Genomic DNA, 20,293 nt, shown 5'->3' with positions numbered 1-20,293 from the left:
AGAGAGAGAGAGAGAGAGAGAGAGCGAGCTTCTATGTCCGCGTTGATTTGACGCCAAGGCAAGTCTCTGGGAACGTCAACGATGCAAACTGAAACATCCATGGCGATGACAGCTTGCAGGGGAGGGGGAGGTGGGGAGGTGGGGTGAGTTAAGTTCCCACAACGTCATGTACGATCTGGGCTGATCGTCAGTCATCTAATTATTTATGATACAAGAGATTGTATCGAGGGGTGAGGTCTGAGAGGAACTAAATCAGGACCTTTGCAGAGGACAGGGCTGGAGTTGCAAGTTTGTGGGCGAGAGACTTTGAGGATCGATGTACAGTGAGTGGCTGATGGTTGTCGTCCTGTCTCTTTTCGACAGGGTCTGTGGAAGTTGGAGCTGGACCCATTAATCTTGAAAGTCTTGTCTTGAAAGGATGCAAGAGTTTATCAGAGATTCAGCAGCAGTATTTGTGAGATGGGCCTCCTTCTTTCCTGCTCCAGTCTGTTGGAGTTCGTACTTATAGTTTGACTATTTTACAAAAAAATATAGTCATGAAAAAAACAACAAAAAACAACAAAAAACAAACAAACAAACACACACACACACACACACACACACACACACACACACACACCTTTAGAATCAGTAGTAAACGCTAAGATGACGTCCAGCTTTATTTATGAAAGAAGTATATGGGAGAGTGCAGTGAATAAACGATGCTCTGAAGAAAGATTACAGCAATGGCATTGACCTAGTTTATTCTGCCATGTACTAAAGTTGAAGTGGAAACAAGCTGGTGTTTTTAACATGATATATAGTCTGGCCACGTAATACTATCAATCTGCAACCTTTTATCTGTGCTATATAAGGAAGCAGGTATCCAGAAAGAGAGAGAGAGGGAAGAGAGAGAGAGAGAAACAAAAAACAGGGGGAGAGAGAGGAAACAGACAGACAGACAGAGGGTAACAGAGAAAGAAGGAGAGAGGCAGACAGACTGACAGAGATAGACATGGAACTTGAACAGAGACACGGAAAGAAACAGAGGGAGAGAAACAGGGAGAGAGAGAGGGGGGGGGGGGGGGGGGGGGGTGGAGGCAGTACAGTACTCGAGGAAAGAGGATGTTAACCCCCTGATGACAGTGATTATCTGTGGCGCTTTCTTCCTCTGTCACAGTTGTTGGCAACCGACTTTGCCAGCACTTTAACATTCTCTCCACTCTAGCTTTTCCTCCCTGTGTGAGATGAAAAACTGGGTGGTGTTGACAGGCACGCGCCTCCCTCCCACCTAGCATCGCTTCGGCTATCACGTGCAGGCTGTTGAATCTTCTCAAAGTGTGTGACGTGCACATTAGTGCACTCGAGTTTTAAGATTCGATCAGATTCCGTGTAATTTGTAGTCTTCCATGTAATGAATGAGTTACACATAAGGAGTGTGCACCACGACATGAAGGAACGTGCCCTAATGGTTTTCTAAATATCTGTCTCTCCTTGATTCTAAACTGGACCGTATGTTTATAGCTTTCCAGTGTTTTTCATTAGTTGTTTTCACACACTCGCGCGTGCATGCACATAAGCAAGCACGTACGCTCGCACTCGGACAGACAGGTGTAAACAGCAGGTATCAGACATTTTTTATCATTAAATAAAAATAAAAGAATAAAAAGAGGAAGAAGATTCATTTTAATATTTCGTGTTCTGTTTTTTTATGTTCCAGAGCTGATCATCCTCTACGTTTTCTTTGGTGTCATCATCATCGCGCTGATCATCGCTCTCATCTACGTCCTCGTCAGGTTGGTTATCTGTCATCTGTGTGGGTGATTATATTACTGCAACGTTATATAGTTCCTGACAGTTCCTGGAAAAACAGAAAAACCACAAGGTCAGCGCTCTTTCTTCTTCTTCTGCGTTCACTCGTATGCACACTAGTGGGCTTTTACGTGTATGACCGTTTTTACCCCGCCATGTAGGCAGCCATACTCCGTTTTCGGGGGTGTGCATGCTGGGTATGTTCTTGTTTCCATAACCCACTGAACGCTGACATGGATTACAGGATCTTTAACGTGCGTATTTGATCTTCTGCTTGCATATACACACGAAGGGGATTCAGACACTAGCAGGTCTGCACATATGTTGACCTGGGAGATCGTGAAAATCTCCACCCTTTACCCACCAGGCGCCGTCACCGTGATTTGAACCCGGGACCCTCAGATTGACAGTCCAACGCTTTAACCACTCGGCTATTGCGCCCGTCAGCGCTCTTTCTATCTTGGCCCAGCAGCATGAGACGAAATTTTAGCTTTTCGGTGACCTAGAAAAAACAGGAAATGGAGACGCGCATGCGTACGCTGTTCTCGCTAAAAATAACCGGGGAACCCCCCACGAAAATCAGACGAAAGTGGGTCTGCACACCCTCCCTGTTGACATCTCAGTCCGTCACGTGGATTCGCCTGTTCAGTTTTTAAAAGAAAAGTCTCTCAAAACAACTCACTGCTCTTGCTGCCTGATGTGCTTCTTCATGTTCTGCACGTTCGTGAATGGTGTTCTTGATGCATGTATGTTTGTGTTTGTAAAGTTGTTTCTTTATTGTAAACTCCATCACCTCTCTGCCTGGGACGTGTGAGTGTCAATCTGCATTATATATTATATTAATTACATAAGAACTCAGCTCAAGAAGACAGGCGCAAGGTTTAGTGAAAGTATAGTTGTTGCTTCCCTAGATATACAGAGTGTGTGCTTTGGAACTGATCAACCCTATAAAAAAAAAATTATCGAAGCAGAGCTTGAGGTTTCATATTAGATTAACATAATTATACTACTTCTGCAGTAATGTTCACACACACACACACACACACACACACACACACACACAAACACACACACAAACACACACACGCACGCACGCACAACACACACACACACAATTATTTTGTCTGGGACAACAGTGTTAGAATTAGAAGAAAGTCAACTTGACACTGGTCTCTGTCTGTGTGTGTGTGTGTCTGTGTGTGTGTCTGTGTGTGTGTCTGTCTGTCTGTCTGTCTGTCTGTCTGTCTCTCTCTCTCTCTCTCTCTCTCTCTCTCTCTCTCTCTCAGTTACTGCTGAATGTATTACTGTCATCCACGAGACATGATGATATATGGACACTGGCACTGTTTTAGCACCCAGGCGTTTAAATTAGGGAAATCGTAACATCTGAAGATACTATGTGATGTGTGCATTTATACATGGTTGGTCCACTATTTTCTGTTGTTATTATTCATGTTATTCACTTACCCCTTCGTAAGGGCCCTTGGCCTATCAGTGAACGAGTCTTCTGAATCTGATTCTGACTCCAGTTACCGAGGCATCTCACGCCGCAGCCAGCACCGAGGGGACAGCAGCGAGAAGGCGGCCCTGTGGCGTCACGACGACACGCCCCTGGACACCTTCAACACCAACAGCCACGCCAGCCTGTCGGACGCTGCCTCCACCAACCCGCACACCTCCACCCACACCCCGGACACCGTCCACACCCCGCTCACCCCGGACTCCCAGGTGGTGGCCTGCACGGTGCACGCGGACCCGATGCCCGAGGAGGCCCACAGCAACCGCTTCTCCAGCTTCCTCCCGGGGAAAGGCCCCGAGCACAACGGCCTGCCCACCATCAACCCTTACGGTGACGGCCCGCGAGGGGGAGGGGGGAGTCTGCCGCGACGGTGGAGTGCAGGGAGTGGTGGGAGTGGTGGGGGAGGGGGTGGGATGATGACGAGGAGCAGCAGCAGCACCCGTAACAGCTCCTCCTTCAAGGTGAACGGCGAGCTGGGAGACATCTACGAGAACGGCAGCCCCGGGAGGGACGGGGACGTGGAGGAGGACGAGGGGGAGAACGTCCGCCTGGGCGACCTCACCCGCCCTCACTACCACAACCGCCACAACCAACACCACCACCACCACCACGATCTCAACCACAGCCACGAGTCGTCGGAAGGGGAGGAAACTCCGCTCGTTCGCGGGGCCCCACCATCCCCTCCCCTGCCCCCTCCTCCCCCGCCTCTCTCCGGCAGCGAGGGTTACGGCCCGTCGTCGTTCGTGGAGCACTACACGGTCAACAATGACGAGTACGCCCTGGTCAGGAAGCCCAAGTCGCCCAACGGGAAGAAGGGCAGGGGGTCACAGAGCTCCTCCCCCGCCTCTCCCCAGGCCGCCGTCCCCCATTACACCTGTGCCATGCCGGACTCTATGGGAGCTGGGCCCGACCCGGCCTACAACGGCGTCAACATTTTCCAGGACAAAAGTGGCCCCGTGGTCGGTTTCCGACCCACGTCGGGGCCTTACGACAGGGATCGCAGCTCCAGGAGCGAACCCGTATCGCCCAGCTCCGGAGGAACGAGCCGCCATCGGTGGGACGAGTTGTAGTAGAATTGTGAAGGGGAGGAGAGAGAGAAAGAGACTTGCGGGGGTGGAGGGGGAAGGGTTGAGCTCAGGAGCCTGAAGAACCAACCCAAGTTGCAGCCTTGCTTTTTCTTATTGAGCAGTACCAGATTTCATTTCACACCCAACTGCTGACGATGCTGTGTTCAGAAGTTTGACCCTTTCCTCCTCAGGGGCAGGTTATGAGGGGCACTTGTCTGATTCAAAGAACGAGGAAGCAACAACAAAAAAGAATGAGCAGCAGCTTACTTTCTTTCTTTATCTTTTTTTTTTTTTTTTTTTTTTTTTAATTCCTACAATTTACCGTGAGAAATAATTACACCAAGAAAACGTTGAGGAAAAGTATTGGTCAGTTTGGTTGCAATAATGGTGGTATAAAATCAATGTAACAGTCCAAATCTGTGCAGTTACTCCAAACTATGTTGTGGGTTGACAATCAAAAGACACTGTTGCAATCTTTTTTGGTAATATATATTAGCAGGTTGCATTTTGTTTTTCATTATCTAACCATTTTAAAGGAGGCAAGAGGTGGAGTTGTGTAGGGGGTTGGGGAAAAAAACTTGACACTGTGTTCAGTGGTTGTTTTGTGTGTGTGTGTGTGTGTGTGTGTGTGTGTGTGTGTGTTGTGACTGCTCTCTTAGAATGTGGAAACAATATTGAGTCCTAGTCAGCCATATTTGGGACATACCAGTGATGTGTATACTGTTTCTACAAAGCTGTCGTTTTCACATGTCACTGATGCCAAAGGCACAATGCTGTTTGATGAATTGATGAACACAAGGGATGCACTGATCCATGATGCACAAGCTATGCTCGAAGTCGGTGAATTTGCAGTATGCTTTAAGACGAATGTGCAGAAAGCACAATGATGAACCAGGCAGGTACCTGACAGCAGCCCCTTTGTCAAGTACTTTACTGCCTGGCCACACAAGGAAATCACTGAATACAGGCAGACGTAGGTTAATTCATTTTAACCTCTGTCTGCTAATTTTGGTGAAATGTGGTTGGTGTGGGGGTGAATCTGAAGTGGTCATTGGTGTGCTTTGTGTACAATAGTGCACGGTGTGTACTTTTTTTAATTGGTGTAATTGATTTTTATTGGACAAAAATACCATGATCCCAAGAGGAAGAAGTTCAAATACAGAAAGGTGACTGACATCCTGACCTGTAAGCTCTGTCTTATCTCAGTGAGGTGACAGCTCTTCACTGACATCCTGACCTGTAAGCTCTGTCTTATCTCAGTGAGGTGACAGCCCTTCACTGACATCCTGACCTGTAAGCTCTGTCTTATCTCAGTGAGGTGACAGCCCTTCACTGACATCCTGACCTGTAAGCTCTGTCTTGTCTCAGTGAGGTGACAGCTCTTCACTGACATCATGACCTGTAAGCTCTGTCTTGTCTCAGTGAGGCGACAGCCCTTCACTGACATCCTGACCTGTAAGCTCTGTCTTGTCTCAGTGAGGTGACAGCTCTTCACAGACATCATGACCTGTAAGCTGTCTTATCTCAGTGAAGTGACAGCCCTTCACAGACATCCTGACCTGTAAGCTCTGTCTTGTCTCAGTGAGGCGACAGCCCTTCACTGACATCCTGACCTGTAAGCTCTGTCTTGTCTCAGTGAGGCGACAGCCCTTCACTGACATCCTGACCTGTAAGCTCTGTCTTGTCTCAGTGAGGTGACAGCCCTTCACTGACATCCTGCCCAGTAAGCTGTCTTATCTCAGTGAGGTGACAGCCCATCACTGACATCATGACCTGTAAGCTCTGTCTTATCTCAGTGAGGTGACAGCCCTTCACTGACATCCTGACCTGTAGCTGTGTCTTATCTCAGTGAGGTGACAGCCCTTCACTGATGAGCAGACTTGTCGGCTGCAGTGAAGGGGTTAAAGCCTTTCTCCATGAGTATAGCCATTGTCTATTCGGCTGTGAGCAGCACATGAGGAGGGGGGGAAGGGTTAAGTGTGGACAGGTGCCACCATTCTGAACTCAGCTAATGACTCGAAGGGCGCAAGGCTGTGCACTCCTCCTGCCCATGTCTGCTTTTGAAGCAGTCGTCTCCATCCATGTCAGTTGTAATGTGTCAGACTATGTCACCTGCCAAGGTGGTGATGTACTCTCCCCAGGGAGAGCAGGCCCAGTTTCACACAGAGAAATCTGGTGTGACAAAAATACAGTGTCAACTCTCTACATCCAAGCACCGCTCATCACAGAGGCCAAAACCCTGTGTCACATGTGGTGAATCTTCTGAGGACAGGAAGCATCCAAGATAGAAAAGAAGACAACAGTTGTCTGTTTTTTTTAAGCGTTCATTTTAAGGTCCATGTGTCCATTCACGAAACACCTTGACTGTTGAGGCCAGGTGAAATGAGATCAGTGCAGCACAAGTTAGTAATGCAGTTACTATGTTTGTGTACTTATTAGCTCACTCAGTACGGCCAGTCCTCTCTTCTCCTCTACACAGACCCCTCGGATGTCCACTGGGTGTCTGAATGACCCAACCTTTAGCTTCCGTTGTCAGAATTGTGGTATTCTTTGTCAACATTCACCTCTTCAGTATAAGAGCCTTCCACTTGCAATATTTTGATGATGGTAATTGGGGTGAAACGCTGTTAACGTCGTCTCTTTCGCCGTTTGTATGGAGAGAGTTAATGGGGTCTTTGAAATTGTGAACAAAAGTAATGGCATTCCATGAAGTAGTCCAGATAATTAAAGGTCACTGGCATCCCAACCCATGAGCTTTAACTTAGTGAAGTGACAGCCTTCACAGATGAGCATACTCACCAGCAGTAGTCAGGATGACTGCCAGTATCAAAGGGTGCTTGTGGGCTGGTTGAAACTTCAAGGTGGAACTAAAGATTGGTTTACAGCCTTTGATTGGTTGATGGGCTGTTGAAGGTATGGTGAGCTATTGGACAGAATGCACGTGAAAGGCTTCTCCCCAAAAATGAAAAAGTGTTCTGTTGCATGCTGCTGGTCCTAAGCATGTTGGGTTATGCTACTGGTCAGGCATCTGTTTAGCAGATGTGGTGGAGCATAACAAAATCATATGGATTTATCCGAATGCAGCGACACCTCCATAAGTAACTGAACCGACCTGAACCAAGCAGCTGGTCTATCCATGTTTGGATTGTTGTTGGTGCGTTTACAATCCCGAAACCTTGTGACTCAAAATGTAATGCCAGTTGTATATTTATATTGCGAATATGTTGTATTTCTATTTCATGAAATATCTGTTTCCACATAATGTTTGGTGGATCTTTTAAGACTGGCAATCACGTGTTGGTGTGAGCCAGAAACCAGGCAAAAGATGAAGTCAGTTTTTGTTTTTTAATGTCACAGTCTGTTTTGGATATTGTTTTAAAATATTTGAGCATTTCCAGAAATGCATTTGTTCAGAATCTGATGCATTTCGCTTTGTTGAATCAGCAGTCCCATACACTTGTTTTTTCAGTCAAACTGTTCCATTGACAGCCTTAAGTCATGGTGTGAATGCTGGTCACCAGTAGGACTCCACAGTTCTAACTCTGCTTATATTTTTCCATGTAGCAGAGGCTTCTGAAATGAATATGTGTCAGAAAAGTGCCGAAACACATGCCATCATGTCAGTGCTGTTGGGTGTACCATTGGACATAGAGGCAATTATTATTATTATTGTTATTTGTTGTTGTTGTTTTGCATGTAGAGTTGGTTTGAATATTGTGCAAATTTCACCCAGATGAAACTTGTAAACTTGTAGGATTTCTCTGCAACAGAAGTTTAATTTTCATTTGTCAGAAATGCAGCTAGGAGGAAGGAAATGTAATCTTTTTGTAAAAGTAAAACAACAACAACAAACAAAACCCAACACCACAGCAACAAAATTTTCATGTGATTTGTTTTGAAATTCTGGTCATTTCCAGCAATGCATTTTTTTTTTTTTTCAGAACCAGATTGATGCGTTTCAATTTTTCAGGAACAAAGTAATAAATTCACATGAACATTTGAAAGGTTCACTTTTGCCCTCTTTGAAAGCAGAAAGGAATAGTTTGGATATGACTGCATACTTAAGGTATCACAGAAATGGAATGGAATATTACATTGTATTTTACTGAATTGTTATAGTCCAGTATGGTAATTTGTATACTGTTCAATGTATTGTATTATATGGCATTTTTAATGAACTGTAATATTGCATTGTATTGTAATTTGTGTTGCATTGTCAAAAGTGTCACGGCAGAATTTTGGCTGCTGTCATAGAGATAAGCTTATTGCCACACAGTGCCTCATCCCCTTTCATCCCACTTATCCCCCCTTTTTTTTCAACCCTCTTTTTCTTTTATACGCCCTTTGCTTTTCTTTACAAATGAATTTTTGATTGGTTTCTTTTACATGTTAGAAAACGGTTTTTTGAGCATTTTAGGTCACCCTTTTCAAAGGCTAACAGCCACAGTGAAGGTCTACCAATCAGCAATGTAAGGAGAGAAAAAATATAATGTATCCACTCCATGCATGGAAATCAAACTTTGGGTCATTTCTATGTATATCTGTGTATGATTTTTTATTCTTACAAGTATTTTAGCAGCACAGATGGGGTCCCATTTGTATCAGTGTGGCTTGAATGTGTCCGTTCCATGCTCTACTCCCCTTGGTCACTGCTGTTGTTATTGTGCTTTTTTTTTGCTTTTTTTTTTCAACTGAGATTTACTGCATGTGTTGAAGGTAGATATTTCTACCTTCAGTTTTTATTTACCAATGCTTCGTAATGTCTATTTTTCCTCAATAGCACCAAAAACTGAACAAAAAACCAGAAAAATCTCTGACAGGGATACACATTGTGGAAAGTTCTCTTTCCTCACAATCAAAAGATTTAACTCACTCAGTACGGCCAGTCCTCTCTTCTCCTCTACACAGACCCCTCGGATGTCCAGTGGATGTCTGAATGACCCAACCTTTAGCTTCCGTCGTCAGAATTGTGGTATTCTTTGTCAACATTCACCTCTTCAGCATAAGAGTCTTTCGCTTGCAATATTTTGATGATGGTAATTGGGGTGAAACGCTGTTAACGTTGTCTCTTTCGCCGTTCGTATGGAGAGAGTTAAAGGGTAATACTGCAGCTCCTGACAATTCTCCGCCTATGATACAACTGCTGACAATTCATCATGTTTACTTACTGTCATCTCCTTCAAACCTGGCCTCAACCAGGACATTGGTCTGGAACTCCCTCCAGTTTATGACGGTCTGTTGCACACAACGATAGGGTGACAATGTCAAGGCAATTTTAAGGCAGCTGTGAACTTCGTTCACTTGCAGCCTGTCCCACCCAAGATTTTATTGTATGAGTTTTGCTAATGGAGGTAGTAATAGAACAATGAAATATTAATTTGAATCTTTTGATTTTGAGTTTGAAAAAAAAAAAGAAGACAACTTTCTACTATTCCGAAAAGCAGTTTTGAAAGAAAACTGAAAATCAGTTTTGGTGTCTTTCATTTGTGGAGGTATAGGTAAGTGAACATGAATAATTACCAGCAGCTGTATCATGGTAAGTCAAATGTTATCTGAGCTGCAGTATTATCCTTTACTTAACCCTTTCAGTGCCAAGCCTATTTTATGTTCAGTGACAACCATTTGCCAAGATATGTTTTGGTCACAAAGGGTAATAACTAAAAAAAAAAAAAATTGTTTTAATTCTAGTATGCAAACTACTGAAACAAAGTATATACAACCAATATTTTTTTCTGAAAGGAAAGTGAACACACTAATTAAGACAATTTCATATGAATTTAATGATTTTTCTGTAAGAAAGTACCTACAATGATGTGGATGAAAATCTCAATCCTGGAGCACTTTTTTGCACACTGGAAGGGGATGGACATTTCTGTCCTTGGGCACTGATTGAGTTGAATCTGCATAGTGAATGATTCCCCACTAGTTGACAATGAAATTATTACTTTGCAAGGAAAACAAATGGAGTTGAATTTTACACAATGAAATGGGGGTGGTTGTTGGTTTTTCGGTGGTGGTTTTTTTCAGTGTTAATTTTACTGAATCGCACCAATTTTGAAAATTTTTAAACCTTCCATTTTAATTTTCCCCTCTGGGAATCTCTTGATTGAAAGAACAGGATATTACTCTGTTGTTTTTTCTTTCTATTTTCATTTAGCTGATGTACTAGCCCAAGTATTTTTCTTGCACAACTTATGGGTTGGGGCTTTTACTGACACAACTGATAGGATAGGGCTGATGCTGACACATACATTATAAAACTGCAGTTGGAAAATCCATACAAACTATGAGGGTGGAAAAGTGGGGGGGAAAATCAAACTCCAATGTGATATGTTCGCCTTTGTGGATGATTATATCTCTGCCAAGGTGTGTGTAATGGCATGCAATAATAAATAAGTTGTGCACTCATGGCCAATGGAAATTCTCAGTTCTCATCAAAATCCCAACTTGCTGTTCAAACTGAAAAGACTGGAAAGTGTTTTTTCCCCCTTCAGTTTTGTTATTCAGCCCAGGTTTGATAATCTGGGTTAACGTCAAATTTGCACACCCATCATTATTGCTAATGCATCAGTCATGAACACTGTCACACCACACACTGATCTTATTAAGAAATTTATTTGGTGGACCAACCAACAGTCGGTCTGCTCATATGTCGTACACATCCATTGCAGTCACATTGGCTTCACAGACATACACAGTCCAAATGACCTCCCTTATGTACAAGCAAGCACTGGTGGGAATGCTAACGAAACTTAAATCACAGAACTAAATGGTGTTACCAGTTTGGTTTTTCATTTTCTTAAAAAGATGTTTAATTTAAAAATAATCACAAACTAAAACATACAACTCAAGCTGTTAACCAGCTATAAGCTTAAGCCACAATTTGGGAGATAAATGAGCAGGTCTAAGTTTGAACCAGGAAAGGGGGTCAGGGGGGATTTGAACCGATGGCAGATATGTGTAAGAAATTCAATAATGCACTTTTTTTTCCAATCCACTACCACTTGTCTATACTGTATTTGCTTATGTATAACTGTTTCCATCCATGCCAGTCATCATGTAATCCGTCACATTTTCACCAGTTTTGGTCACCTGCCCATGAGCATTCCACCCACATGGATGATCCTTCTTCACCTTGTCCAAGCACGTCAGTCACATAATCCATTATCTTCACCTGTTCTTAAGTTTTGACACCAAAGAAATCCTTATTTTCACCTGTTCTTATGCTCTGAAACCACAATAATCCAATATCTTTGCCAGTTACGTTCTGATACCATAATTGTAGCAAGTATTACAGCCACTGACTTTGCACTGTCACATACCGAATTGGTGAAATCTGCGTAATGTCCAGTCATGATTTTGAAATCAACTCAAATATTGTGTGTGTGTGTGTGCGCGCGCGCAAGCTCGCGCATGTAAAAATGCACAGAACTATGCTTTCTTGTGTATGTTTTTCATTTCAAAATAATCATAACCTTTTCAGTGCAAATGTCACAAATGCGTACATGTTTGTAATACCATTTATTTCAACACCATAACTATGTATGTATGTAGCTGCTACTATTATGTGCATGTGTATGTATTGTATATTTGGATGAAACTGATGTGTGCATCACAATACAAATGCCTGCACATATAATGTCCTGAATTATGATATAAATAAATACTGTGTTACCAACATTAACATCTGTCATTTTGACTTTTAACCCTTTGAGCCCTGACCACCGCTTTACCGGTGGTAGAGAAAAATGACATAATGCCTAGCCACTGGTTGAGCGGTGCGTAAACACTTGTGTCGTGTTTTCCTATTGGTTGACTTATATTGAAGAGCCAATCAAAAAACCGTAATATTCCAACATCAGCGAACGTAGTACCAACATGGCCGCACCTTTTCACTGTGTTTTGTGCATGTGCTTTGGATAAAAAAGATTGATTTCAATATAAGTTAACCAATAGCAAAACACAACACAAGTGTTTACACACCGCTCAACCGGTGGCTAGGCATTATGTAATTTTTCTCTACCACCGGTAAAGCGGTGGTCAGGGCACTCTTTTTATATCTGCCATGACACATTAAATACCAATTATTTGCAAATTTTGGCTCAGGAGCTCAGGCAGAAGGGTTAAAATTGCTCAGGAACTCAGGGCTCAAAGGGTTAAGAAAATCTCATACATCAAAAGGACAATACCTGATGTCTTTGGGGCACTGCTATAATGCAGGGAAAACGTTTCACATGCTTATACTAGGCAGGTAGATTTTCCTATTTCAATTCATGAAAAACGGGTTCAAGTGTTTGATGCAGATACATTAAAAAATCTCTTCTTTTTTTCATGCAATAAACATTGTATCAATGATTATTAAAATTCTAATTGAAAGAGCGCAGTACTTTATAATAGCTTTTTTCTCTAAAACTTTTGATAAATTCATCTATAACGACAGAGATTACAAACTGTTGATGACACATAAGAAATCACTTCTGGAAAACGAATGCAATCATTTCAAAAGATCAGCTTTCAGACACAAGGGAAATAACTCTACAATGTTCTTCCGGAAACCCGTTCCATCAAATTATCTCCCATGTTATAAATTTTCCTAAATTGCCGAAAACGTATCATGGGGTTTTTTTCTCTCTTCAGTTGTCCAGTTAAAAGAAAAACCAAACCATACCAACCAAGGAATAATACACCAGTGTGAAAAAATTATTGAAACTATCTGAACCTGCACACACATGCATTTCTAGATGAGAAAAAAAAATAGCTTGATGCTGGGACAATTATTGCAACAGAATAAAATAATAAAACAGAGTTTCAAGGACCTGTGCATGTTTAACATGCATTGTGTGAAATTGTCAGCATTTTACTCAAACATTCAGGAGCATGTGAGCCCACTCCACACACACACACACACACACAGAGTCACAATTCCTTGCCTATTTCTACAACCAGTCAATCCCAAAACAGTCTGCCATGTACTATGAAAGATTTAAGAAATGCGAAAAGTAGTCACACTCCCTTTAGCCAGCAACACATAGCCCATAACTACAGCGTCCACATCCAAGGACAAAACACAGAACAATGTCACTTTCCACAACAGTCACTTTCACCAATCAAGACAACAGAACAAAACAGTACTATCCTTAATTAATAAACAACAAACACCACCATAGTAAAGAAAAAAAAGAAAAAAGAAAAAAAAAAGCTGACTGATCATCAGGCAAAAAATTACAGATGGTGTAACATCAAAGGTACCTGAAGATAAGACGTTTCGAGTCAGACCCATTTTTTCATGTTGGCAGGCAACAGTAGTCTATTGATCATCATCAGGTAAGCTGGCTTTCACCAAACTGAGTGAACTTCATGTATACTTTTTCACACAAACAGGTAAATTTGTTGGGGGGGTTTTGTGTGTGTGTGAAATTTCAACCCAACTACCAGGAGAGAAGCAAATCAAATGGAGGAAAACAGTAGGAAATGTGCAAGTATGCCAACAAGATTGTTAGTGAATGGTGTAACAAGAGATTACCCATTAATTAATCCACCCTTATTGGGATCCTGTGTTCCAGTCATTACATCATTGTAAAATATTCTTCAATGATGATGATAATAATAATAATAATAATAAAAGCAAGTAAATACACATGCATGGATGATGAAGATGATGGACAAAGGCCTCATTTCTCTTTAAGGACACATATGTTTGTTACATTCTATTCTCAATTACAGATCATACTATTCTGGAATAGTCTGTCATGACACAAACACTTGAATGAGGAGCAGTATGTGTCTTCTGTACAAATGCTAACTTGACTGGATGCCAACTTTCTTGAAAACTGATTGGCAGACAAGTTTTGTCACATGTTTAGTAAATATCTATTGTTATGTTTCCTGAATGTTATCAATCTTTTTGTCGATTTTTAAAACAATCTAAAATAAATTAACCACACCGTAAAAAAACGTCACCATACAGGTGGCATGTTACTTTTAAGCTTATCCACTGTGGGGATGTACTCTTGTTTAACAATTCTGCTACCTATTTGAAGGCGGCTGCAAAAACATGTTTTAAACACATTGACACCAAGATTACACACACACAGAAATGTTTGATTTTGCTGAAAATAGAAGCAAAACACTCTCTCTCTCTCTCTCTTTCTCATACACACACACATATGCATGCATGCACACACAACAAAAAAAACCAACAAAAAAAACCAACAGGTCATGGGGTTAACCAATTTGCAAAACTATGTCAGAAGTAATAAAGACTTCTCTTAAAAATAAAAGTACTGCTTATATCATGTTTAACATGGTTACTGTAATGTTTATATCATTCACAAATAAATCATTGTAACAGCAATTTCTATTTTAAAAAAAAATAATAATAATGAACTCACTATTAAAAAAAAGATGAACAATTTACTTGAGTCATTTCTTCCAAGTGTGAAGCTTTTATACTTTGCAAAGTTATTGCCATTTCTCTTTTCAATGTTCACCTTTCAGCATACACCAAATGTATTTCTGTGTTCTATATAAAACAAAAACAAAAAGAAAAAATAAATTAATAAAATAAAATAAAAACACTATGAAACACAGACCCCCACCCCTTCCAACACAAAAAGCATAAATAAACATGAATTTCTGAGCACAAATACGAAATAAACACAAATTTCTAAAGTAAACTGACCAGCACTTATCTATGTACAAAATAATGTTACATCCACTCTCATTTTGTACAAACCGTATTTCAAACCCAAACAGCACTGAGTTAAATAAAGCCAGACAATAAAATTATGTTTACCCATATTCAAATTAAATACAGACTTCATGAATTATGTACAAACAGAGGTCAAGTATGATGGTCATACAAAAAACATCGCAATTTATCCAATGATGAAATGAAAAAAGCAAAAAAGACAACGAGCCACAAGGTCAGCGTCCACACCACATGCACACGTTTCATCTGAGCATCTTTGTTCACAGCACTCACAGAAAATAACCACACACATGGCTCACACATATATGGCATATGCATTCCCAGTTCCTCATATCAATTCTAAATACACTTTTTCCATTAAAAAAAACAACTGCATCACTGATTAAACTGTAAACTTCAATAGCTGTTTTTTGTTTGGTTGGTTATATAAAATTACATGCATTGATGACATCTGCCAAAAGAGGACCATGGTTGCAAAGAAAGGAAACAAACATACTGATACTAAACACTCTGTGCCCTTAAGACACTGTTGAGTTACAGGAGCAGTAAGCAGCATTTTGGACAGCTCCGCCAGATCACAGACTGGGGGACACAACAGTTTTTTGCTGACCACATCATACTGCACCTGTTTCTAGAAAGTGGTGACAGTCCTCATCAATTCATGTCAAGTACCTGAAAGGATCCGTTGCAATGTCAGCATCTGTCAACACTGCTCACTGGTGTCCACACTGGCACTGGATCATTTCCCTTTGTTTCTATTCAAGCTCACACCATGGAAGAATCGGTGAGATGTTCCGACTTCAGGATCTAGTTCACAAGTGATCCAGGTTCAAGGCCCTATTTCAGTACTGGTGTTATGTCATTGTGACAGGCACTTCATTCCCATCTTCCTCACCCCACCCAGGTGTGAATGGTGCCAGAGTCCCAGTATGGAAGATCAGAACAGTGGAAGGAGAGCACTGGGCCCCTCCTTCCTATGCCTTGCCCAAGACACAGTGAATATGAATTCACGACCGCTGTTGTCAAAAAAGGGCTATGGGACCTTCAACCTTGCCTATTCAAGCTCGTTCTTCTCAGAGCTCACTGCCTCCTTTACATTACCCCCAGAGAAAATGCTAAGACAGTTGTCTTTAGAGAACCTTTGAAATGTACATTGTCCTGCATACCTTCACACAGAGGTGACTTGTCGTTTTGAGTTCAGCCATGGGATAGTTATTTACCTCCTTTTCTGTCAGAAGACTTGTGAGGTCAGCAGTTTGATCAGTTGATATGGAAACATTTAAAAATACAATCTTCATGAGGATGGGAAAAATAAGAATCACACACACACACACACACACACACACACAATCAGGTATGTAGAAGCACAAATGTTCACATTTGGACACTCAAACAGATACACACTTGCACATGGTCACACACATGCTTGTTATAGCATAGCAAAGACTTTACTCAAAACAACTGTAGCATGGAGCACAAACTAAAAGTTTTCTGGAAGAACTGCTACAGAGATTGTGGACATGAAATTATAGCAGAAGCTGTGTGGTTTTGGGGTTGTTTGTTTGTTTGTTGTTGTTGGGTTTTTTTGTGCTTTTTTATTTTTATTTGCTTACTTGCATTTATAAAGACTGCTCTGGTTCAACTGAATGCTTTTCAATTTCTGTTTAAGGTTCTACCTGTTCCATACATTTTTGTAAGGTTCAACAGTGCTCCCTACTTACCCCCTGTGACATGTACACATGCAGTTTATTCACTTGGAAATCAATATCAATCTCTATTGCATTAGATGGGAACAATGGGATGGACTGTAATGCACTTCAACAGTCTGTAACAGGATGAAGAAAGGTTTGCTGATCTTTGTTTTCCCCACTGACAGGTAGTCTTCTCTCATTTCACTCAACAGTTTCTCTCTCTCCTCTCTAGCTCCATACAATTATGTTCTTCATTCACCAAAACCAAATGACATGTTTACAATAACATCTGAATTTTGAATTAACCAGTGGAAATTTGACTTGAATAGTATGTTAACTGAAGCTCCAAGACAGTAGGTCAATGACTCAGTCTCTGCCCTTCCACATTTGCACACATCTAAAACCAAAGGCATGCAACAATCAATCTCTTGTTCAGCATCACCAACACTGTCCAGAAATATATATAACATTACAGTATTAGTTTTCTGGGTTCGTTTAATCAACATCATTAATTTTCATAGTTATCTGTTCTCAGCTACTGCTTGGCTTTTTTGATATGCTTCTTCAACCATTACCTGTTTACTTCCGTAAACAAACATACATAAATATGCACTTGTGTTTGTTAGGGTCACACTGTCAAACACACACGCACACAAATACACACACACACACACCTGCACAAGCAAACAAGCCCACAATTTGGAAACATTTATACTGTGGACTGAATCAAACTGCAGTTTGTTTTTTTTATCTGTATTGGACGATCAGAAACCACACATGCTTTTTTTTTCTTCAATGGAGTTGGGACCCATACGACAGGGGGTCGTGAAGAGATGAAAGAAAATGTTCAAGTATTGCCACAACTCTGGGACTAAGGCACACCATTTCTCTTGTTTCCATCAACTCATGTCAGTGTCATTCACAAACCCTGTTTGCTATAAATATGATGGATTGACCTCTTGCTATCTATGATCTATCAATGACTTCTATCAATATGACATGTATCAAAACCAGTTCTATCAATATGCCTTATAATTCAAAATCACACCTGACAGTACCCCAGCAGTTTTGGAAGAAATTAACGTCATCACACTGCCATCTAACAAGTTTTATTCACTGGTGCCTGGGCCTTCCTAACCCAACAGATTTAAATATATTTATCTGCTGATTTTTTAATATTTTTTTTTAATCTATTTACAAGCAGCAAGTTCAAAGCCAGGCTGACAAGTGGACCTGCTGGTAACAACAGCAAACAGGAGGCAACAAGGCTTACATGTATCCTCCTGTACACTGCTCATTATTCCCCTTGACAGTGGTGATTCAAGAAACTGAGATCAGAACAATGATTTAACTGCAGACTTAGTATGCTGGATTACTATATCAATTCTTTCCTCACCCCCTTCCAACAATCTACTGCTGCACAATACAATCACACACTGTTTCGCTTAATTAACATTACTCTTGTTTAAAAGCCACTGACAACCCCACAACTATACCTGTCTCTGTTCTGCAGAAAACTTCCCACTCACTCCATCCACTGTTTATCATTTTGTGCGTGCACTCTCTCCCACATATAAAAATATAAAGTATTAATACTCTCATTCCCCTTTCACTGTATAAAAAAAAACAATAAACAAAAATGTTAATACCAACATGTCTTTCAATCATCTAATTACTGTTCCGTAGACAATGCAAGCACACAGTTTCCCAAAACACCCAACTCACTGAAAAATGCCCACACACATTCAGAGAAAGCAGACATTCTTCATTCACGCTGAACAGACCAATCCTCGGCCCAGCCTACATTCATCAACAGGGCCAGGACTCGAGCAGCAGACATCAACATGGCTTTGCACATGAAGGGAGGCAGACATGGTATACCTCACACCACACATACCTGTACCAGGTCAGCCGATCAATGTCACTGCCCTAACTTGTCCCATACAGCCTCCAACCCCATCTGTTAGTTAGCCTGTTATCAAAGTGCTAAACTGTTAACTTGTAGCCATATACAAGTGGTTAGGACAAGTGTAGGACACTGTATCATTGCCATTGTCATCCCCCCCTCCCCCCAAAAAAAACAGTCAATACTACTACAAGCCAGCAAAGTGTTACTGGTTTCCAAGCAGAAGTGGGGGCACATGGCATGGGACCTCCGGCTTTGTCAGTGATATCTGACGGACTCTAGGGGTTCAGGAGTCGTGACAGGCTGTCCGTTCCTCTGCACAGTCAAGACCGATGTCCACAAACACCGCCTGCCTTCATTCCTATCACATGGGCCACCAGCACACCACAGTCTGAAAGAACTGGTCATAGGATGGGGGACTCGCACACTATCCCTTTCAGACTACCGTCCTTCCGTTGCTAGGCTGAGATCGGCCACAGGGTTTCTCAAACCAATGAAAAATAAACTTAAAAATCCCCATTTTCTCAAAATCAGCCACCTGCCTGACTGAATGAGTCACACCACATTTCCACAGGCATTTAATACAGTTCCTACATTCATGTTAAAAACTCTCAAATGTCAAAACTCTTGTTAAAAAACTTGAATTAAAAAAAAAAAAAATCACAAAAAGATACTAAAACAGCATGAGCCATGCTCTCAGCTGATAAAACTGTTGTCCTGTAGTTTCTGTTGAAAGGAGGGGGATGGGGAGAAGGAGAAGTCTCACAACCAAGATATCTGCTGCTGTGCGTGTACCCTCTCTCCATTCACTGCCCATCGTCATTCCTGGCGCCATCTGCTGTCTTTGTGCCACTGTCTGCCCACCTGAGCTTTGCCACAACACAACAACGGTCTCCTCCATTCAGCGCCAGTCTGCCTGAAAACTCTGACAGCCCCAAAATGTCACAGCTGGCACCAAAGCACAGGACACTTGGTTCCTTAGTTAGAAGGGCGGGTGTCTAAGGACGGACAGCAGTCGTCACAAGATGGAAACATGAAGCCCAGGAGAGGGGCGCGTGTGGAGAGGTGGCGGCCACACTCACTCTCATCTGCGGAAGTCCTCCAGTGGTTTGACAAGGCCCTCTGGACAACACAACACTTTGTTACCTCACACACCAGTCATGTCAGCCTCCACAGCATGGATAGTGCTGTCAAACTGAGGAGTTTGTGCTATACTCCCAGTTTGCTCAAATAGACACACAATGTCAATATATAGGTCTAGTTTGCATTAGTTTGATATGGTGCAGTATATGATACCAAAATCAACAAATCCATACACTCAAATACAACACATCTTCATATGATAAACACTGACTATATCTACACATAATTATTCACCCAAATACTTGTCATGATAAATATTCAGTACAGCCTATAAGCATTCACAATTCTCCACAGTCACTCTCCTTCATTCTCCCCTTCCTTCTCCCCTTACAGCTGTGATTTGAAGCAGTTATTGTTAACTTCATCATCATCTTTATAAAAGAACAGAATATTCAAACAGGGTTTCGACTTACTTAAGCCTTTCAATATTGCAGCCTGATGATTTAGAAACCAAAAGAAAGGTGG

General features: G+C 41.7%; 2 protein-coding genes across 8 annotated transcripts in view; one reads left to right on the top strand and one right to left on the bottom strand.

Moving 5' to 3' along the window:
• Positions 1-13,574, top strand: part of LOC143293450 (uncharacterized) — a 304,192-nt gene extending 290,618 nt beyond the window's left edge. The window contains exons 8-9 of the mRNA XM_076604321.1: positions 1,700-1,775; positions 3,321-13,574. Of these exons, the coding sequence (XP_076460436.1) occupies positions 1,700-1,775; positions 3,321-4,380 (1,136 nt within the window). The 3' untranslated portion in view covers positions 4,381-13,574. The remainder of the gene's footprint in view (positions 1-1,699; positions 1,776-3,320) is intronic.
• LOC143293449 (tyrosine-protein phosphatase non-receptor type 4-like) overlaps positions 10,974-20,293 on the bottom strand; it is a 138,004-nt gene continuing 128,684 nt past the window's right edge. For all 7 annotated transcript variants that reach the window (XM_076604320.1, XM_076604313.1, XM_076604318.1 and 4 more), the window contains one exon: positions 10,974-19,807. In XM_076604320.1, coding sequence (XP_076460435.1) covers positions 19,770-19,807 — 38 coding nt within the window. In that variant the 3' untranslated portion in view covers positions 10,974-19,769. The remainder of the gene's footprint in view (positions 19,808-20,293) is intronic.

Source organism: Babylonia areolata, chromosome 19 (genome assembly GCF_041734735.1).
Source record: "Babylonia areolata isolate BAREFJ2019XMU chromosome 19, ASM4173473v1, whole genome shotgun sequence".
NCBI classification, from domain to species: domain Eukaryota; kingdom Metazoa; phylum Mollusca; class Gastropoda; order Neogastropoda; family Buccinidae; genus Babylonia; species Babylonia areolata.
This window is presented reverse-complemented; position numbering and strand designations above follow the sequence as displayed.